The following is a 20067-nucleotide window of genomic DNA, read 5'->3' as shown; positions in this document are numbered from 1 at the left end:
AATGCTGAGAGAAGAAAGGAGCCACTTTTGAGATTTTAAGTATTTTTTCTCTGTTTATTTGCTAAGTTTTTCTGCATAGTTGCCTAGTTTGAGCATTTTCTGGCTTGTTAAACTTGATTTCTGCATTAGTAGCTGTATTTAGAGCACAACCAAAAGCTGTTTACTGAATTTCCTGTTTGCACTTAATTTTAAAATCGTTTTTTCTCAAAACTTGCATATATTCTGTATTTGGCCTAGCACTCTTATGTGGGGTCATTTACTGCACTGTTATAACTTGATATTACTTGTGAACCTCTGCTATCTCTGAAAAAACAAAAAAAATCTTGCTTTTTTCCCACTTTTCTGAGATTTAAAAAAGTTCAGTTACAGGCTTGCTGTTCGTGAACTGTTTGTAAGTTTCTGTGAAGCCATTTTTGCTTGGGATAAAGGAAAGTCTCTCTGTTGATCAGTGGCAGTGAAAAACATTGAGCAGCTCCCCTGCCCCCGTGGGAGTGGTTACTGACCTGAAACTGTAGTTTTATTGACTAATATGAGTCATTTCCAAAACTCCTTCATCTTCCTCTCTTAAAACCTAGTTGCCTCGTGGTTTTGGCATCTTTTCAGGCTTGTTGGCTGTTGGTGAAGCACCCACCAAGAGGAGAAAATGCTGAGAGAAGAAAGGAGCCACTTTTGAGATTTTAAGTATTTTTTCTCTGTTTATTTGCTAAGTTTTTCTGCATAGTTGCCTAGTTTGAGCATTTTCTGGCTTGTTAAACTTGATTTCTGCATTAGTAGCTGTATTTAGAGCACAACCAAAAGCTGTTTACTGAATTTCCTGTTTGCACTTAATTTTAAAATCATTTTTTCTCAAAACTTGCATATTTTCTGTCTTTGGCCTAGCACTCTTGTGTGGGGTCATTTACTGCACTGTTATAACTTGATATTACTTGTGAACCTCTGCTATCTCTGAAAAAACTAAAACAAAAAAAAATCTTGCTTTTTTCCCACTTTTCTGAGATTTAAAAAAGTTCAGTTACAGGCTTGCTGTTCTTGAACTGTTTGTAAGTTTCTGTGAGGCCATTTTTGCTTGGGCTAAAGGAAAGTCTCTCTGTTGATCAGTGGCAGTGAAAAACATTGAGCAGCTTCCCTTCCCCCCGTGGGAGTGGTTACTGACTTGAAACTGTAGTTTTATTGACCAATAGGGGTCATTTCCAAAACTCCTTCATCTTCCTCTCTTAAAACCTAGTTGCCTCATGGTTTTGGCATCTTTTCAGGCTTGTTGGCTGTTGGTGAAGCACCCACCAAGAGGAGAAAATGCTGAGAGAAGAAAGGAGCCACTTTTGAGATTTTAAGTATTTTTCCTCTGTTTATTTGCTAAGTTTTTCTGCATAGTTGCCTAGTTTGAGCATTTTCTGGCTTGTTAAACTTGATTTCTGCATTAGTAGCTGTATTTAGAGCACAACCAAAAGCTGTTTACTGAATTTCCTGTTTGCAATTAATTTTAAAATCGTTTTTTCTCAAAACTTGCATATTTTCTGTCTTTGGCCTAGCACTCTTGTGTGGGGTCATTTACTGCACTGTTATAACTTGATATTACTTGTGAACCTCTGCTATCTCTGAAAAAACAAAAAAAAAAAATCTTGCTTTTTTCCCACTTTTCTGAGATTTAAAAAAGTTCAGTTACAGGCTTGCTGTTCTTGAACTGTTTGTTTCTGTGAGGCCATTTTTGCTTGGGCTAAAGGAAAGTCTCTCTGTTGATCAGTGGCAGTGAAAAACATTGGGCAGCTTCTCTGTCCCCGTGGGAGTGTTTACTGACTTGAAACTGTAGTTTTATTGACCAATAGGGGTCATTTCCAAAACTCCTTCATCTTCCTCTCTTAAAACCTAGTTGCCTCGTGGTTTTGGCATCTTTTCAGGCTTGTTGGCTGTTGGTGAAGCACCCACCAAGAGGAGAAAATGCTGAGAGAAGAAAGGAGCCACTTTTGAGATTTTAAGTATTTTTCCTCTGTTTATTTGCTAAGTTTTTCTGCATAGTTGCCTAGTTTGAGCATTTTCTGGCTTGTTAAACTTGATTTCTGCATTAGTAGCTGTATTTAGAGCACAACCAAAAGCTGTTTACTGAATTTCCTGTTTGCACTTAATTTTAAAATCGTTTTTTTCTCAAAACTTGCATATTTTCTGTCTTTGGCCTAGCACTCTTGTGTGGGGTCATTTACTGCACTGTTATAACTTGATATTACTTGTGAACCTCTGCTATCTCTGAAAAAACAAAACAAAAAAAATCTTGCTTTTTTCCCACTTTTCTGAGATTTAAAAAAGTTCAGTTACAGGCTTGCTGTTCTTGAACTGTTTGTAAGTTTCTGTGAGGCCATTTTTGCTTGTGCTAAAGGAAAGTCTCTCTGTTGATCAGTGGCAGTGAAAAACATTGAGCAGCTTCCCTGCCCCCCCGTGGGAGTGGTTACTGACTTGAAACTATAGTTTTATTGACCAACAGGGGTCATTTCCAAAACTCCTTCATCTTCCTCTCTTAAAACCTAGTTGCCTCGTGGTTTTGGCATCTTTTCAGGCTTGTTGGCTGTTGGTGAAGCACCCACCAAGATGAGAAAACGCTGAGAGAAGAAAGGAGCCAGTTTTGAGATTTTAAGTATTTTTCCTCTGTTTATTTGCTAAGTTTCTCTGCATAGTTGCCTAGTTTGAGCATTTTCTGGCTTGTTAAACTTGATTTCTGCATTAGTAGCTGCATTTAGAGCACAACCAAAAGCTGTTTACTGACTTTCCTGTTTGCACTTAATTTTAAAATCGTCTTTTTCTCAAAACTTGCATATTTTCTGTCTTTGGCCTAGAACTCTTGTGTGGGGTCAGTTACTGCACTGTTATAACTTGATATTACTTGTGAACCTCTGCTATCTCTGAAAAAACAAAAACAAAAAAATATTGCTTTTTTCCCACTTTTCTGAGATTTAAAAAAGTTCAGTTACAGGCTTGCTGTTCTTGAACTGTTTGTAAGTTTCTGTGAGGCCATTTTTGCTTGGGCTAAAGGAAAGTCTCTCTGTTGATCAGTGGCAGTGAAAAACATTGAGCAGCTTCCCTGCCCCCCGTGGGAGTGGTTACTGACTTGAAACTGTAGTTTTATTGACCAATAGGGGTCATTTCCAAAACTCCTTCATCTTCCTCTCTTAAAACCTAGTTGCCTCGTGGTTTTGGCATCTTTTCAGGCTTGTTGGCTGTTGGTGAAGCACCCACCAAGAGGAGAAAATGCTGAGAGAAGAAAGGAGCCACTTTTGAGATTTTAAGTATTTTTCCTCTGTTTATTTGCTAAGTTTCTCTGCATAGTTGCCTAGTTTGAGCATTTTCTGGCTTGTTAAACTTGATTTCTGCATTAGTAGCTGTATTTAGAGCACAACCAAAAGCTGTTTACTGACTTTCCTGTTTGCACTTAATTTTAAAATCGTCTTTTTCTCAAAACTTGCATATTTTCTGTCTTTGGCCTAGAACTCTTGTGTGGGGTCAGTTACTGCACTGTTATAACTTGATATTACTTGTGAACCTCTGCTATCTCTGAAAAAACAAAAACAAAAAAAATATTGCTTTTTTCCCACTTTTCTGAGATTTAAAAAAGTTCAGTTACAGGCTTGCTGTTCTTGAACTGTTTGTAAGTTTCTGTGAGGCCATTTTTGCTTGGGCTAAAGGAAAGTCTCTCTGTTGATCAGTGGCAGTGAAAAACATTGAGCAGCTTCCCTGCCCCCCGTGGGAGTGGTTACTGATTTGAAACTGTAATTTTATTGACCAATAGGGGTCATTTCCAAAACTCCTTCATCTTCCTCTCTTAAAACCTAGTTGCCTCATGGTTTTGGCATCTTTTCAGGCTTGTTGGCTGTTGGTGAAGCACCCACCAAGAGGAGAAAATGCTGGGAGAAGAAAGGAGCCACTTTTGAGATTTTAAGTATGTTTCCTCTGTTTATTTGCTTAGTTTTTCTGCATAGTTGCCTAGTTTGAGCATTTTCTGGCTTGTTAAATTTAATTTCTGCATTAGTAGCTGTATTTAGAGCACAACCAAAAGCTGTTTACTGAATTTCCTGTTTGCACTTAATTTTAAAATCTTTTTTTTCTCAAAACTTGCATATTTTCTGTCTTTGGCCTAGCACTCTTGTGTGGGGTCATTTACTGCACTGTTATAACTTGATATTACTTGTGAACCTCTGCTATCTCTGAAAAAACTAAAACAAAAAAAAATCTTGCTTTTTTCCCACTTTTCTGAGATTTAAAAATGTTCAGTTACAGGCTTGCTGTTCTTGAATTGTTTGTAAGTTTCTGTGAGGCCATTTGTGCTTGGGCTAAAGGAAAGTCTCTCTGTTGATCAGTGGCAGTGAAAAACATTGAGCAGCTTCCCTGCTCCCCTTGGGAGTGGTTACTGACTTGAAACTGTAGTTTTATTGACCAATAGGGGTCATTTCCAAAACTCCATCTTCCTCTCTTAAAACCTATTTGCCTCGTGGTTTTGGCATCTTTTCAGGCTTGTTGGCTGTTGGTGAAGCACCCACCAAGAGGAGAAAATGCTGAGAGAAGAAAGGAGCCACTTTTGAGATTTTAAGTATTTTTCCTCTGTTTATTTGCTAAGTTTTTCTGCATAGTTGCCTAGTTTGAGCATTTTCTGGCTTGTTAAACTTGATTTCTGCATTAGTAGCTGTATTTAGAGCACAACCAAAAGCTGTATACTGAATTTCCTGTTTGCACTTAATTTTAAAATCGTTTTTTTCTCAAAACCTGCATATTTTCTGTCTTTGGCCTAGCACTCTTGTGTGGGGTCATTTACTGCACTGTTATAACTTGATATTACTTGTGAACCTCTGCTATCTCTGAAAAAACAGAAACAAAAAAATCTTGCTTTTTTCCCCACTTTTCTGAGATTTAAAAAAGTTCAGTTACAGGCTTGCTGTTCTTGAACTGTTTGTAGGTTTCTGTGAGGCCATTTTTGCTTGGGCTAAAGGAAAGTCTCTCTGTTGATCAGTGGCAGTGAAAAACATTGAGCAGCTTCCCTTCCCCCCGTGGGAGTGGTTACTGACTTGAAACTGTAGTTTTATTGACCAATAGGGGTCATTTCCAAAACTCCTTCATCTTCCTCTCTTAAAACCTAGTTGCCTTGTGGTTTTGGCATCTTTTCAGGCTTGTTGGCTGTTGGTGAAGCACCCACCAAGAGGAGAAAATGCTGAGAGAAGAAAGGAGCCACTTTTGAGATTTTAAGTATTTTTCCTCTGTTTATTTGCTAAGTTTTTCTGCATAGTTGCCTAGTTTGAGCATTTTCTGGCTTGTTAATCTTGATTTCTGCATTAGTAGCTTTATTTAGAGCACAACCAGAAGCTGTTTACTGAATTTCCTGTTTGCACTTAATTTTAAAATCGTTTTTTTTTCTCAGAACTTGCATATTTTCTGTCTTTGGCCTAGCACTCTTGTGTGGGGTCATTTACTGCACTGTTATAACTTGATATTACTTGTGAACCTCTGCTATCTCTGAAAAAACAAAAACAAAAAAAAATCTTGCTTTTTTCCCACTTTTCTGAGATTTAAAAAAGTTCAGTTACAGGCTTGCTGTTCTTGAACTGTTTGTAAGTTTCTGTGAGGCCATTTTTGCTTGGGCTAAAGGAAAGTCTCTCTGTTGATCAGTGGCAGTGAAAAACATTGAGCAGCTTCCCTGCCCCCCATGGGAGTGGTTACTGACTTGAAACTGTAGTTTTATTGGCCGTTTTGGGTCAATTCCTGGCTCTTTCCAGCCCTTGCTATTAAGCACGCTTTAGCGTGCTTTAGCGCGATTTAGCGCGGAGTTGCCACTAGAGCAACATCGGGCAGCACAACAAGATTAACCTTTTTCTGGCTCCATAAAGTCTGTTCTTCATTTTTCCCTTAGAACTCCTCTACTAGTAATCTAAACAGTATATCCCTTAACTAAAAAGCGCAGCACTTGTTCCTAAAAGCTTTTTTTTTCCTCTAAAAAAAAAAAAAGCTCAGCGCTTATCTTAAAAGCATCTTCTTTTCAGGTTTAGCACTTCTGTATTATACAAAGTCCCTCACTAGTGAACCCCCCCCCCAGGAGTACCCACTTCCTTACTAAGTCCTCTCTAATTCAGTTACACCCCTAACTTCTTAATTTCTCTAGCATGTCAAAGGGCCAGATGCTGGCGTCCTCTCCTGTCCAGTTGGTGAATCTGGGAATATTGAGGCAATGTTACAATTGCCTCATGTACACAGACAACCCTCTCCTCCTCCCACATAACACAAATACTTGCGAGAGATGCAGCTATTTAGCCAAACTGGAGGCTGAGCTCTCTCAACTCAGGACTGGCAAGACCAGACAGGAGGAGAAGGCAACTACACACACCACAAAACCAGTCTCACATAAAGCTATCACAACAATGAATCAAACACATAAACACACAAAGACATACTGGAGGCTCTGAGCAAAAATTTACCTAAACAGCAGAGGCCTCCAAAGCAGACACCCAAGCAACTGCCACCTCATGACACACCACAGGCAACACATAAACCACAAAATCAGTGTGCAAAGCAGTCACAGCCCTTAAGGCCAAATACAACACCAAACATACTTGTCATAGGTGACTCCATAGTCAGACACACTGGCGTCCCACTCACCAGGCTGAACAAGGAGAGGGTCACAGTAAGCTGCCTATCGGGCGCTAGAATCCGCCACATAACACAAGCACTTGGGTCACTCCACAGCAAGTACAAATATGACACAGTCATTGTCCATGCTGGTGTGAACGACATGAGACGTACCTCCCTGGACTACATGAAAAGAGACATAGAGGAGCTCTCTGATTATGTAGCCCAGGCAGGAATGACCCTGACCCTGAGCAGTATCCTTCCTTCACCAAGAATGATGCCACAACATAGAGACAAGATGATCAGCTTTAACAATTGGCTTAATTTCTGGTGTCATTCAAAGGGGATCCAGTGTCTGTCTGCCTGGGATTACATGCTTGACAAGCCACGCTGCTTCGCAAGGGACGGCTTGCACCTGTCACCCCTGGGATTCCGGATATTGGCTAAGGCTCTTGCCACCCCATAGTGCCTTTTTTAGGCAAGGCTCAAATTCTAAACCTACCACCCTAGAAAACAAAAATGGGAAGAAACTAAGGGTAATGCTGCTCAATGCCAGAAGTCTAAATCTCAAAATGCATGCACTCGAGGCCCTTCTCAGTATGGAGAACATCGATGTCTGTGCTGTGACTGAAACCTGGTTCAAGGCTCCTGAGAGCACCCCAGCACTATCACGTTTTACCTCATATCATGCGTTCCGGCCCCAAAACCCGGACCACACCACAAAAGGAAGGGGTGTATCCATATTCATCAAGGATACCCACACCTCCAGGTTGGTGGCAATGCACAAAGCATCGGAAACCATCCAGGTGCAATTAACCATAGGCAAAACTGCTCTACAATTTGTAGCATGCTACAGGCCACCCTCTCAAACTCAGGATCCCCACACAGCCTTCCTGAAGACACTGGAGGGTATAAATGTATCTCCAAACACCATTATATTGGGTGACTTCAACTACCCGAATATAGACTGGGAACATTACTCAAGCCCCAACTTTCTAGCCCAAAGGTTCCTGGAGTTCATAAATTCAAATGCCATGGAACAGCTAGTCACCGTTCCCACAAGAGGAGAAAATATACTAGACCTCATCATCACAAACATGGGGACAAAATGCTCCACACCGGAGGTATATTCCTCATTGGTGAGATCAGATCATAAATTAATCGCACTGGAAATCCACATCCCGCCCCCACCCCAAACAAAAAAGACCACAGTGAAGAACTTCTCTAAAGCAAACTTCACACTACTCAAGACTGGTGTGGTATCCTTCAAGGCCCCCGAGCCAGTGGAAACCACAACCCAAGCTGCAGAAGCCCTTACAAATGCCTTCTACGAACACCTCCAGGACTGCATTGATCAGGCAATCCCTAATAAAACCAAGACTCTTTCCACCAAGGGCAAACGTCCAGTCTGGTGGACCCCAGCCATAAACAAACTTTACAATAAGAGGAGAAAGCTGTTACATGATAGAGCAAAATCCATAAAAGAGAAGACACCCTTGATCATTATTAGTAAAAAAATACGAGCACTCATAAAATCATCCAAGGCCAACTTTGAGAGAAAAATTGCCATAGATTCTAAAGACAATCATAAGGCCTTCTTCAGCTATGTTAGAAACCTGGGTGGAAACTCCCAGATATGCTCAGAATTAGTTCAAAATGATACAAAAATCACTGAACCAACAGACATTGCCAACATACTGGCAGAGAGGTTCAGTGCAAACTTCACCCCCCTCTCCCCCCCAAAAGAAGAGATAACTATCCCAGCGGAGTGTAGCCTCCCAGACATCTCAAATGCGCAGGTGAAAGCTGCTCTCTCTAAAGCTAAAAACACAGCATTAATGGGACCGGATGGTGTCCCCGGCTGTGTGCTACACGAACTCAATGAGGAACTAAACCCGCACATAAGGCAGCTGTTTAATCTTAGCCTTACCACAGGATACGTGCCCAAGGAGTGGCGTAAGGCAACTGTGGTCCTACTCCACAAAGGCGGTGCCTCTACGGACCCTGGTAATTACTGCCCCATAAGCTTAACAAGCCTGGTCTGCAAAGCTATGGAGAGGATCATAATGGAACTCATAAACAAAGACATAGGGGACTTGCAGACATTGGACCCGACCCAGTTTGGCTTTGTCAAGGGCAGATCATGCCTTTTGAACTTGGTCAACTTCTTCGAAACAGTCACCAATGCCATTGATGAGGGAAAGGCAGTCCATACAGCCTACCTTGACCTTGCAAAAGCTTTCGACACAATACCCCACTCGGGTATTATAGAGAAACTTACCAGCTTAAATGTAAACCCATATGTCACAAGATGGGTTGCAAACTGGCTAAAGGACAGAACCCATGGGGTTAGAGTTGCTGGCGCCATGTCAGACTCCAAGCCGGTCACAAGTGGTGTCCCACAGGGCTCAGTCCTTGGCCCCCTGTTGTTCGGCATCTACTTCTCAGAAGTACAGGCAAACATAGGAGGACTATGGCTGACAAAGTTTGCAGATGACTGCAAACTGGGCGCCATAGTGGAAAGTACATCGGACACAGATATCCTTCAGAGGGGTCTCACAGAAACTGATAGCTGGTGCCAGAGCCATGGCCTGAAGTTAAATGCCAAAAAATGTATAGTCATACCCTTCAGGAAAAACAAGGTAACCCCAAGCTACCATATAGGTGGCAATCCACTAAGCACAGAAGAGGTTATCAGGGACCTGGGGACCCAGGTTGACAGTGGCCTTTCTTTTGACACTCACATTGCTAAAGTGGTTAGAAAGACCTTCTACATTGCCCACCTGATCATGAAGGGATTCACATCCAGATCAAGTGAGGTCATTGTTCCCCTGTACTCTTCACTTATCAGACCAATGATCGAGTACAATGCCCCATTCGGGATGTATCTCACCCGACACCTGCAGCAATTGGAGAGACCCCAAAATTTCCTCACCAAAAGGATAAAGGGACACCAAAATCTGTCATATGCTGCCAGACTGAAGAAACTCTAGCTCTATTCAGTCGCATACCATCTGCTCAGAGGTGACCTGTGCCTGACATACAAGGCCATGTCCAACCCGGAATTAATGGACATGCTCCACCTCAAAAAATCCAAATCTACCAGATCCACTAGAGCAAGCGACTTAAACCTTAGCACGGATATAAATAGGACATGCTGGATGGATAGATTTGTCACCCAGAGACTCCCTATGCTGTGGAATAAAATCCCGGTCCATGTGAGGCAGAGCACCTCGCTGGCTCTGTTCAAGAGAAATCTTGACCGGTGGATGGGAGATCGTAGGTTTACCCCGGGAATCATCTCTGTGTCACTGCTGGACAGAGGCACAACAAACTAATGGGCACAGTATTTTTTAACATAAGGGGTGGCGTAAGCCACAAAACTTTGGGCTAGGCTTATAAATGCCTTAGGGCAGATAGCCTAGTATAAACCTATGAACCTATGAACCTAAATCTGGACAAAGAATAACAAGGCCCAAAAATATGGAGTCATTCAAAAAGTTGCTAGAGTAACAGGGTTTGCGTTAACATCATAGCTCTCAACCTTCCATCTCCAAAATGAGGAACACTCGCCTTCATAATGTGGAACAAATGGGCAAAATGTGGAACACATACTAATGGCTTACTAGCAACTTCAGCTAGGAAGGTCATAGGATGGTTAAAATATGCTGGTTTTACTTATAAAGAAGATCCTTTAATGAATTAATATGATTAATTTCTATTTACCATGGATTTCACTTAAAAAAATTCCTAACACTGAATGTGTGACTGACTCTTTCAATGTGGAACTTTGAGGAACTTCGAGGAACATGAACTTTTTAAGACCCCAAATGAGGTACGATCCTCGTAATGAGGTACACTTGAGAGGTATGAACATACATTTCCTGAAGGATTTGAAGTCTGAAAACTCAAATGTATGTAATAATTTAGTGGGTTAAATCCTCAGATTATCCCAGTGATTTGTTAGAAAACCACACATTTTAGGAGAATTAGACCAAAAATATGAGGCAAAAATCTGGGCAGTTGACAGGTATAGCTGAACACTTTTGTAACATTGTACCCACAGAATGTACGTGTCTTCAGACCAGCCAATTCCTCTTAGACTACAAAACTGTAACACTTCGACTATCTGTTGAAAGTCTTGTACCTCAAACTTTCAAAAGTCATATTCTTGCTTATTTCCTTGAGGCTATTTATGAATGAGGCACCTTACGGATACTACTACTTTCCACTCAGCCGGCTCGATTTTGATTGGAGTCTAACCAATCGAAAGATCTATAGCACAGGAGGTGCAAAGGAGAAATTCTTCGTTCATTCCAGCAGATGGCAATGCGAGAATTTAGTTGCCTTCCACAGTTTTCTCCAAGAGCAGTTCTATGGAAGAAAAATCGTTTCTCCGTTGCCTTGGTAATGATAATGGCGTCCTGATGGTAAGGTAGCTTTTACTTCGTACTGAAATAATGCTGAATAGTCTGTAACATTGTGAGCAGTTTTACGCCAGTGTGCTTGCCAAAACATATATACATACTGCTTTGGCATAGCTAAGAAAATGAGCGAGACTCGGGATGGCGCATTGGCCGAGAATACTTATATTATCAGACCAAACTTCCAACACAAGTGAGTGCAATTTAGTAGCTTAGAAGTCTGGACAAATACTGGACATACGTATTTATTTGTCTTTGTGTTTGGTGGACGGGGTCTGATTTTGCCAGGGGGGTTCGCCGTGTTCCCTCATATTTTATGTGGTAAATCACTATGAATCAGTCGGTAATGCCAGACAATAATTCTTCAAAAATGCGTTTGATGCAAAACGCATTTTTTCATTAACGTTGTTAGTGAATTATAGTAAAATTAACTATTTTATACACACACACACACACACATGGTCTTTGTCACGTCGGCACCCCGATTTTGGTGTTGTTTCATGTATTATTACTGTGATAGGTAACTATAATATCTCCCTAGGATTTATTCCTAATAATTTATAATCGGCACTTGAATTTTAATATAATTGTTACCGTTGAAGTAACATGCCAACCCTGTGTGCAGAAAATAGGGTTGTGGATGGATAGCTGGGTTATGTCGCACCATTTACAAATAAGGAACTTTTTTTTATATTGGAAGATATGAAGGGAAGTGTACCAAGACACCCCCCCCCCCCCACTACATATGATTTCCCTTGCATGTGTGACTGTGGTGTCCAAAGGGGTAGATAGAGGACAGGTGGTGGGGGATGTGGAGCAGATTGTGGAGAGAGTTTTCAGAACACTGGTGTTAGCAGTTTGCTATGGTAGGAGCCAAAAACAACAAAGAGAAAGTTGCTACTTCAGTTTACTGTTGAAACTGTTGCAGTTTGTCATTTTCTTAAGGTTAAGGTATTAATTTTTGATTTTTAGTTAGCCTTGCCTGTGTTTACAAATACCTCTGCATTGTTTCTAGAGTTTCTTATAGAAGTCTCAGGATGAAACTGTAGTTTATTGGCTGTTTGGGCAGTTTTTCCATCTCTTTCAACCTTGTGGTTTAAAAGCTGCGTTTATGATTGTTTCCCCCCTTTCCTGTAATTATTCTAGTCTTTGCTGTATCCAGGACTGTTTGTAAGCTTCTGAGCCCCACAAGCTTTTCTGTGTTGGAGGGAAGTATTCTACTTATCAGTGGGAGTGGTAAGCACTAGGTAGCCTATTTGTCACAAGATTCAGGTACAGATTCTTAGTTTTAGCACTTGAATTTGCTTATTCATACTTGGCACTTGTTCAGAACTTGTTGTTGGCACTAAATAAGCTACAAGTTATTACAGCACTCAACCTTCCTCTTTACCTAGAGGAAAACAGTGTTTGTACTTTCCTCACTTGCTTAGAGAAAAACAGCTCTTATACTCACTTTCCTCACTTGTCTAGAAGAAAGTAGTTTTTTATTCAGGCATGTCCAAGGGTCAGCTCCCAGTGTTCTCTCCTGTCTGTCTGAATCTGGTCATCTTGGGGTAATGTAGCAATTGCCTCATGTACACAGACAGCCCTCTCCTCCAACCACCCAACACCACAACCTGTGAGAGATGCACTTATATAGCCAAACTGCAGGTAAAGCTCTCTACAACCAAGACTGAACTTGACAGTCAAGAGGAGAAGGTAAACACTTGCACCACACCACACTCGTTGCATAGTCCCACTAAACCTACACCACCAAAATCCACACATAGAAACACAAAAATATTCACGGAGGCTCTCAATAATAATCTGTTCAAGCAACAGAAACCTCCAAAGCAGAAACGCAAGCAACCTCCACCCCCCAACACAACGCAAATGACACATAGCCCACAGAAGTGTGCCAATAAACCACAGCCCATAACACAAAACAACGTACCCAACACACTAGTCATAGGTGACTCTATAGTCGGGCACACTGATGTCCCACTCACCAGGCTAAACAAGGAGAAGGTTACTGTCATCTGCCTGTCGGGTGCTAGGATCCACCTCATAACCCACGCACTCAGGTCACTCCACAACAAGTACAAATATGACTCTGTCTTTGTCCATGTTGGTGTGAATGACCCGAGACATATCTTCTTGGACTGCATAAAAAGAGGCATGGAAGAGTTCTCCAATCTTGTAGCCAAGGCAGGTATGACCCTAGACCTGAGTAGCATCCTGCCATCTCCCAGAATGATACCGCAGTACAAGGACAAAATGATTGACTTCAACAATTGGCTAAGCTTCTGATGTCATTCTAAGGGGAATCCAGTACCTGTCTTCCTGGGACGACATGGTCGACAGACCGCAATGTTTTGCCAGATATGGCCTGCACCTTTCGCCCCTGGGATTCCTGATACTGGCTAAGAGTCTTGCCGCTCCTATAGTGCTTTTTTTAGGCAAGGTACAAATGACAAATTCACCACCGTAACAGGAACAGGCAAGCAAAAACTGAGGGTAATGTTACTCAATGCTTGAAATCTAAATCTCAAAATGCACTCACTCGAGGCACTCCTTAAAATGGAGAACATTGATATCTGTGCAGTGACTGAGACCTGGCTCAAGGCTCTAGAGAGCACCCCTGCGTTATCAGGCTATAACTCATACCACACTTTTTGGCCATCTAACCTGGACCAGAACACCAAAGGCGGAGGTGTGTCCATATTCATTAAGGATATCCACACTTCCAGGCTAGTTGCGCAGCATAATGCACCTGAGGTTATTCAAGTGCAACTAACTCTGGGCAAAATTGCAATCCAAAATGTAGCTTGTTACAAATCCCCCACCATGCCCCAGGATTCCCACTCCTCTTTTCTTGATATACTGGAAATATTAGGGTTCAACCAAGCACCCGAATAATGGGCGATTTCAACTACCCCACCGTTAACTGGGAAAACTACTCGTGTACCAACTACTTCGCTCAGCGCTTTCTGGAATTCATAAATTCCAATGCCCTGGATCAACTTATCCACACCCCCACCAGGGGCAACAATATCCTTGACCTAGTCATTACCAACATGAGTGACTGGTATTCCACATCTGAAGTCAACTCCTTGTTGGTCAGATCAGACCATAAGCTAATCACCCTAGATATCCGCACCCCCCCCACACACCGTTAAGGAAACCACGGTAAAAAAATTTCTCCAAAGTCAACTTCATGCTTCTTAAGACAGAAGTGGCGAACTTCTTGACACCCATGCAGATGGACAATACAGTTACAACTGCTGAATCCTACACAAATGCACTCTATAATCACTTACATGAGTGCATGGATTGTGCTATCCCAAACAGTACGTCTTTGCAACAACAATAAACTGAAGAACCAAACCAGCAAATGGAACAAGCAGGCACGATGTAGAAATATACCATTTTAATAGTTCAAAAACCACAGGTTAAACAATATTCCACAAGTTAAGCGCGTCTTCCCCAACTGCAAGGGACTTCATCAGAACCTGGTTCAGCAACAGTTATCCCACTTCACAAAAGGGGAGCCACCACTGATCCTGGGAACTATCATCCTATTAGCCTGATGAGCCTGGTCTGCAAGGCCATGGAACGTATCATCATGGAGCTCATAAACAAAGACATTGGTAACCTCCAAACTCTGGACCCCACCCAGTTCAGGTTTGTGAAAGGCAGATCATGCCTTCTGAACCTGATCGACTTCTGTGAGACACTCACCAAAGCTGTAGATGAGGGTAAGGTGGTTCATCTGGACCTCGCCATGGCTTTTGACACCATCCCCCATTCTGGAATTATAGCTAAACTCACTAAACTAGGTATAAATCCCTACATCACAAGATGGGTTGCCAACTGGCTCACTGACAGAACCCACACTATAAAAGTTGCAAACTCCAAATCTGACTTCAAACCAGTGACAACTGGAGTACCACATGGTTTAGTCCTGGGACCCCTCCTATCCCTCCTATTTGGTATCTACTTCTCTACACAGAAGGCCTCTGGCTAACAAAGTTCGCAGATGACTGCAAACTAGAAGCTATAGTCAAGTCCCCAAATGATGTGGACATCTTACAAAAGGGACTCACTGAGACGGATGCCTGGTGCTAGAGGTATGGCCTCAAGCTTAATGCCAAAAAGTGCATTGTCATCCCCTTTGGTAAAAACTCTGTACCCATGAACTACCACATAAACGGCAGTCTACCTAACGCCGAATGTTAGGTAGAGAGAGGTAGAGATCTTGGGACCCAGGTGGACAGTAGTCTCTCCCTTGATAATCACATTGCCACAGTAGTCAGGAAATCCTTCTATGTGGCACACCTCATCACAAAAGGGTTCTCATCCAGGAAAAAAGAGGCCATTGTTCCCCTCTACTCGGCACTCATTAGACCCATTATAGAGTACAATACACCTTTTGGAATGTACCTCACAAGACATCTGCAGCAGCTGGAAAGGCCACAGAAGTACCTCACAAAGAGGATTACTGGCCTCAGACAGATGCCCTACACTGACCGTCTCAAAAAACTCCAGCTTTACTCTGTAGCATATCGCCTACTCCGAGGAGATCTCTGCCTAACATATAAAGCTATGTTAAATCCAGTGCTGTTGGACATGCTACACCTAAAGAAATCCCAATCCCTCCGAGCTACATGCTCTAGGGACCTAAACCTTGTCACCACAATAAATAGGACATGCTGGAGGGATGGATTCCTGTCCCAGAGACTTCTATACTCTGGAACAAGCTACCCATCTATGTCAAGCAAAGTTCCTCATTAGCACTCTTCAAGAAAAATCTTGATGAGTGGATGGGAAATAGGAAATACACCCCAGGGATCACTTCTGTGGCTCTGCTCGACAGGGGTGGTATAAGCCAGGGAACCTTGTTGGCTAGGCTTACTTAGGCCCTTGAGCTGATAGTCTAGTACCTACCTATGAACCTATGAGACACTTTGATAGCCAACCTGTGCTAATAACTCTAAAGAGAAGGAGAAATTATCATCTTAATTGTGTAGATCTCAATCTACTCTACTAGAACCATTTATTTTTCTCTCTGTATTTAAAATGACTGAAGTTTTTTTTTGAGAAATATTTTTAATTATGATATGTTAGTAGCATGGTAAAGCTTTACATATGATATATACTTGTTTTATCAGCCAACTCGCATCATTTGTGTTTCTTGGAGTGGTTTGCAGTCCACAATCTTAGTACCTGCCAACGCATTGAAGACCACTCAAAGAAAATGCACACATTGATTGTAAATATAGATCATCTAATGTTCATAAACATGTGGTACATTAGTCCTGGTCAGCTTCTCTCTCATACAGTAGCTGTTACGTACTACAGCTACTATAGTAATGAGATTGTGTGTGTGTGTGTGTGTGTTGGTGGTATTGAGCAAGTTTTATATCTTTCAATAAGTGATCAAAAGCATGTTCTGTATGTGTGTTGGTTATGTGGAATATATTGCATGGCTAAGAATGTGTCTGAAAGATGTTTTTCTGGTTAGCAGAGTTATGGATGTATGTGTGCTTGGGAGACATTGGTAATTAGTGTTAGTATGTGTGAGATCAGAAGAATGTTAGTTTTTGGTGCAGAGTATGTGAAGGGTATGTGAGGTGGCTGTAGTCTGAGATGGGAGTGTGTAAAATTTTCTCTCCTGAGCCACTGTTACCACAAGATAAGTGTGTTTTATTAGTTTTGGGGGTATGGGGGAGCTTGTCCCTTCTCTGTAGATTGTGGTGGTGGGGCTCACCACCTATGTTGGATATATCTGTGGGATGTAAGTTTATTGGTGTGTTATGTGCTTTTATTTTTGGTTGTTTGTAGGTTAGTTTATATGAGCAGATATGTGCTTCGGTTTTTAGTTATTTGTAAGATAGTTTGTATGACTGGATGTGTGTTTATGTACTTGTATTTGCAATAGGTTCTATTCTTAATAGACTAGTCAAGTAGTGTGCCTTGTCAGGGTTTTTTTTTCCAGCTGGTTTGTCCTGTGCTAGTCTGCTATTGAGATTTTGTAACAAAATCTATTGAGACTCATAGTAAAATGATGAGCAGCTTAATGGCTTTGTATGCCTGTTAGTGGTACTTTACATCCATAAGTTCTCAAATGTTTGACATTTTTGGTGGAAGCATGTTATATCAGTTGAATACAGAATATAGTTAGCTGATGATTTTAGGTATAACTATGTACACAAATTTATCTCCATGTGTTTTGTTTCATGCATTAGTCTTATTTTTTGGAACAAGTGTGATGATATAATTTCAGTGAGAGAAAGGTCAGTCAGTACACACATATTCTGGACATGTAGTACATTCTCTTCCTTGAGAAGTCGTCCTTTGCCTTCTCCTGATGGAAGCCAAGTATGACTGAACTTGAAAGGCTGTGGATACTGCCTGTAAAAGTTTGCATTAAAAATTTATATATAGCAGATGTTATTACATTTTTATTTATCAAGCCTGCTTTTATTACAACACTTTGATACCTTACTGTGGTGATGATATATGGTTTAGAATCTGCCTAAGTTTTCCTCCTAAAACATGCATTGTAAATGTTTTTGGGGGCTTTTCCTCTCACATGTCCCCAAATTGTGTGCACCTAGTCCCAAGATCATTTATTTGGGGGAGAAGGGAATATTTTACCATTTTCAGTTTTCCCTAAAGTATTAATCTCCAGAGACTGCATAAAGTAATACTGAAGCAAATTAATAACAGTTTTCCAGCAAAAAATAACCTGCCAGTGCTAGTAGAGTGAAATGTTTTCACAGAACTGGACAACCAAACACATACTGAAGCAATAAGTCATAGCTTGCCAGTTTGAACAGGTAACAAAATGTTCAAGTATTCCCAAGGAGACCATATCTCAGTCAGTCTTTGACTAGTAAAAATACAGTGAATTGTACTTAATACAATGGGTACATACTGCCCCTAAGATTGCAATTTCATATGTAAAAGCTTTAATACAGCACAGCACTGTAGATGACTCAGTCATACTGCTATGGTCATTACAGGGACTTTTGGTGGTAACATTTTTCCAGTGACAGAAAAAGCTGCTCAACTGGAAGATGCAACCTCATGAGGCCCAAGACTTCAACCTGCTCAATTTTGTTGTAAATGTTAATGCATTGTGTTATTGTTTTTATCAATTACTGTTATGTTTTTTTTTTTTTTTTTTTTTTGGACTCAGTGTGTTGAAACACATTGCATGGAATGTAGCCATGGAAATGTAGGGCCCTTTGCCTTACCACACCCACTTGCAGTACTTGAAAAGTTGCTAAAAACATTCCCATCTTGCTGGAAGCAGTGGCAGGAAGTTCAACCTCTGAGAAGGAAAGGATGTCAAACCTGACAAAAAAGTTTGCATTTAGCGTTTGGCATTTTCATTATCTGAGGAAAAGAAGTGTAGTTTTTTCCAGCATAAGAGTTGTTACCTTTCATTAACATGGAGGTGCCTCATATTAAGAAAGACCTCAAAGTCACCAGGTTATCTGTATCTGCCTTGTAGGCATGAATAATTTCCACTAACAGAAAAGCCAGTAAAACTGTAGTGAAGATAGAGAAACTGAAGCAAATAGATTTGGAGGGATGATCTGATCACTATAACCTGATTATCTTTGAGCTGCCAACATGTTATAGATTTGTTATTGATTCCTCAGTAGAGTGCATATATGGTTGAGCCTTGAAGCCTAAACCAACACTGGAAGAGCCTACTACTGGTATTTTCAAGAGGACTGTCCACAACTAGATGTCTTTACGTATAAGGGTTACATCCCTACTAAGGACATCCATATAGTTCCAATGGTATTAGGAGCAATTGGGTTCGTAGAAAAAGAATTTCAAGTCCTATTAAATTATGTCACCAGTATAGGTAAACCCATATGAACTACAGAAGGAGGCAATTTTGAGTATATTGCATGTGTTGAAAATGGCACCATTGGCAAACATTTAAAAACTGAAACAAAACTGATTTCATGAACATCACTGCCCTGAGTTGGAGATGGAGTCTGTCCTTGCCATGGTACTAACATACTCCACGTTTGGAAAATTAGAAAAAAGGAAAATGTTTGTTAAACTATATTAAACATTGACATAATTAATGCACTTCATTCTTCTGAAAAGTTTCTGTAAGACAGTTGTCTACTGAAATTTAGAAAACATATTCCTGTTGCTGTTTGTAAGCACAGAGCTGCTTATAAAATGTTTGTGGGACTGCGCACAAGTTAAATTTAGGGATAGTTAGCTTTCCACTTCACACATTGGTTCATAGAGATTATTTGCAGGCACAGATTTCACTGCTAAGAGCTGTCTAATTTATTATTTGACTTGTTTAAAAGGAATAGTTCTTCTGTGTAGTATTTTTTCTTGTTTAACTCGGTGAAAGTTCTGACAGTTCAAAGTGGTGGTTTTCATGTAGAATGCATATATCAGTTAACTGGGTGAGTAGTTCAAGGGGAACTTGTAATTGCTTGGGCAGATTTAGTTGCATGGACTTTGAGCAGATTCATTGCTTCTTGTAGCTGGTATTGTTGAGATTATGTGAATTGTACTATATATTCTTTTAGGCAATGTACTTCGATGGCCTATGTGGCTGGCATGAAGTGCTTGTGTTTGAGTACCATTTGTTTCAAGGGATTTTACTAGAGAAGTGTTATGCAGTCAACCCTTTCTGCCTTGTTGGTGGCTTTTGTGAGCCATACCTTTTGAATATTGTAGTGATGAGCAATTTCTGTTCTTGGCTGTCATGTCAGGTTGTTGGTTCCCTGTTTCAAAGGCAACATTTGAATAACTGGTACCAAATTGCTAGAATATGTAGTAGTTTGGAAGATTTGATGAAAAACTATATACTGTTAGTACATTTGGTGTAGACATTTTCTTTCCTTTCCAAACTATGATCTATTCCTTATGCTAAATACTACTGGGTGGCTGCAAGGATTTCATGATGGATGTGTATGCTTGCTGAGTTTAGTAACTAACTGACTAATTTTGCTGCAGAAAACTTGTTTAGAGGGTCAGCCTGATGGGGACCTGTGGCTAAGGACCAATATGTAGACTT

At 40.9% G+C, this 20067-nt stretch overlaps 1 protein-coding gene across 1 annotated transcript in view; it reads left to right on the top strand.

Moving 5' to 3' along the window:
• Positions 1 to 10982: 10982 nt before the first annotated feature.
• Positions 10983 to 20067, top strand: part of DYNLT2B (dynein light chain Tctex-type 2B) — a 602204-nt gene continuing 593119 nt past the window's right edge. The window contains exon 1 of the mRNA XM_044070295.1: positions 10983 to 11211. Within this exon, the coding sequence (XP_043926230.1) occupies positions 11144 to 11211 (68 nt within the window). The 5' untranslated portion in view covers positions 10983 to 11143. The remainder of the gene's footprint in view (positions 11212 to 20067) is intronic.

This window comes from Protopterus annectens, chromosome 4.part1, assembly GCF_019279795.1.
Source record: "Protopterus annectens isolate FY-2018-M chromosome 4.part1, PAN1.0, whole genome shotgun sequence".
NCBI lineage: Eukaryota > Metazoa > Chordata > Ceratodontiformes > Protopteridae > Protopterus > Protopterus annectens.
The sequence above is the reverse complement of the archived record's forward strand: the minus strand, read 5'-3'. Positions and strand labels throughout refer to the sequence as shown.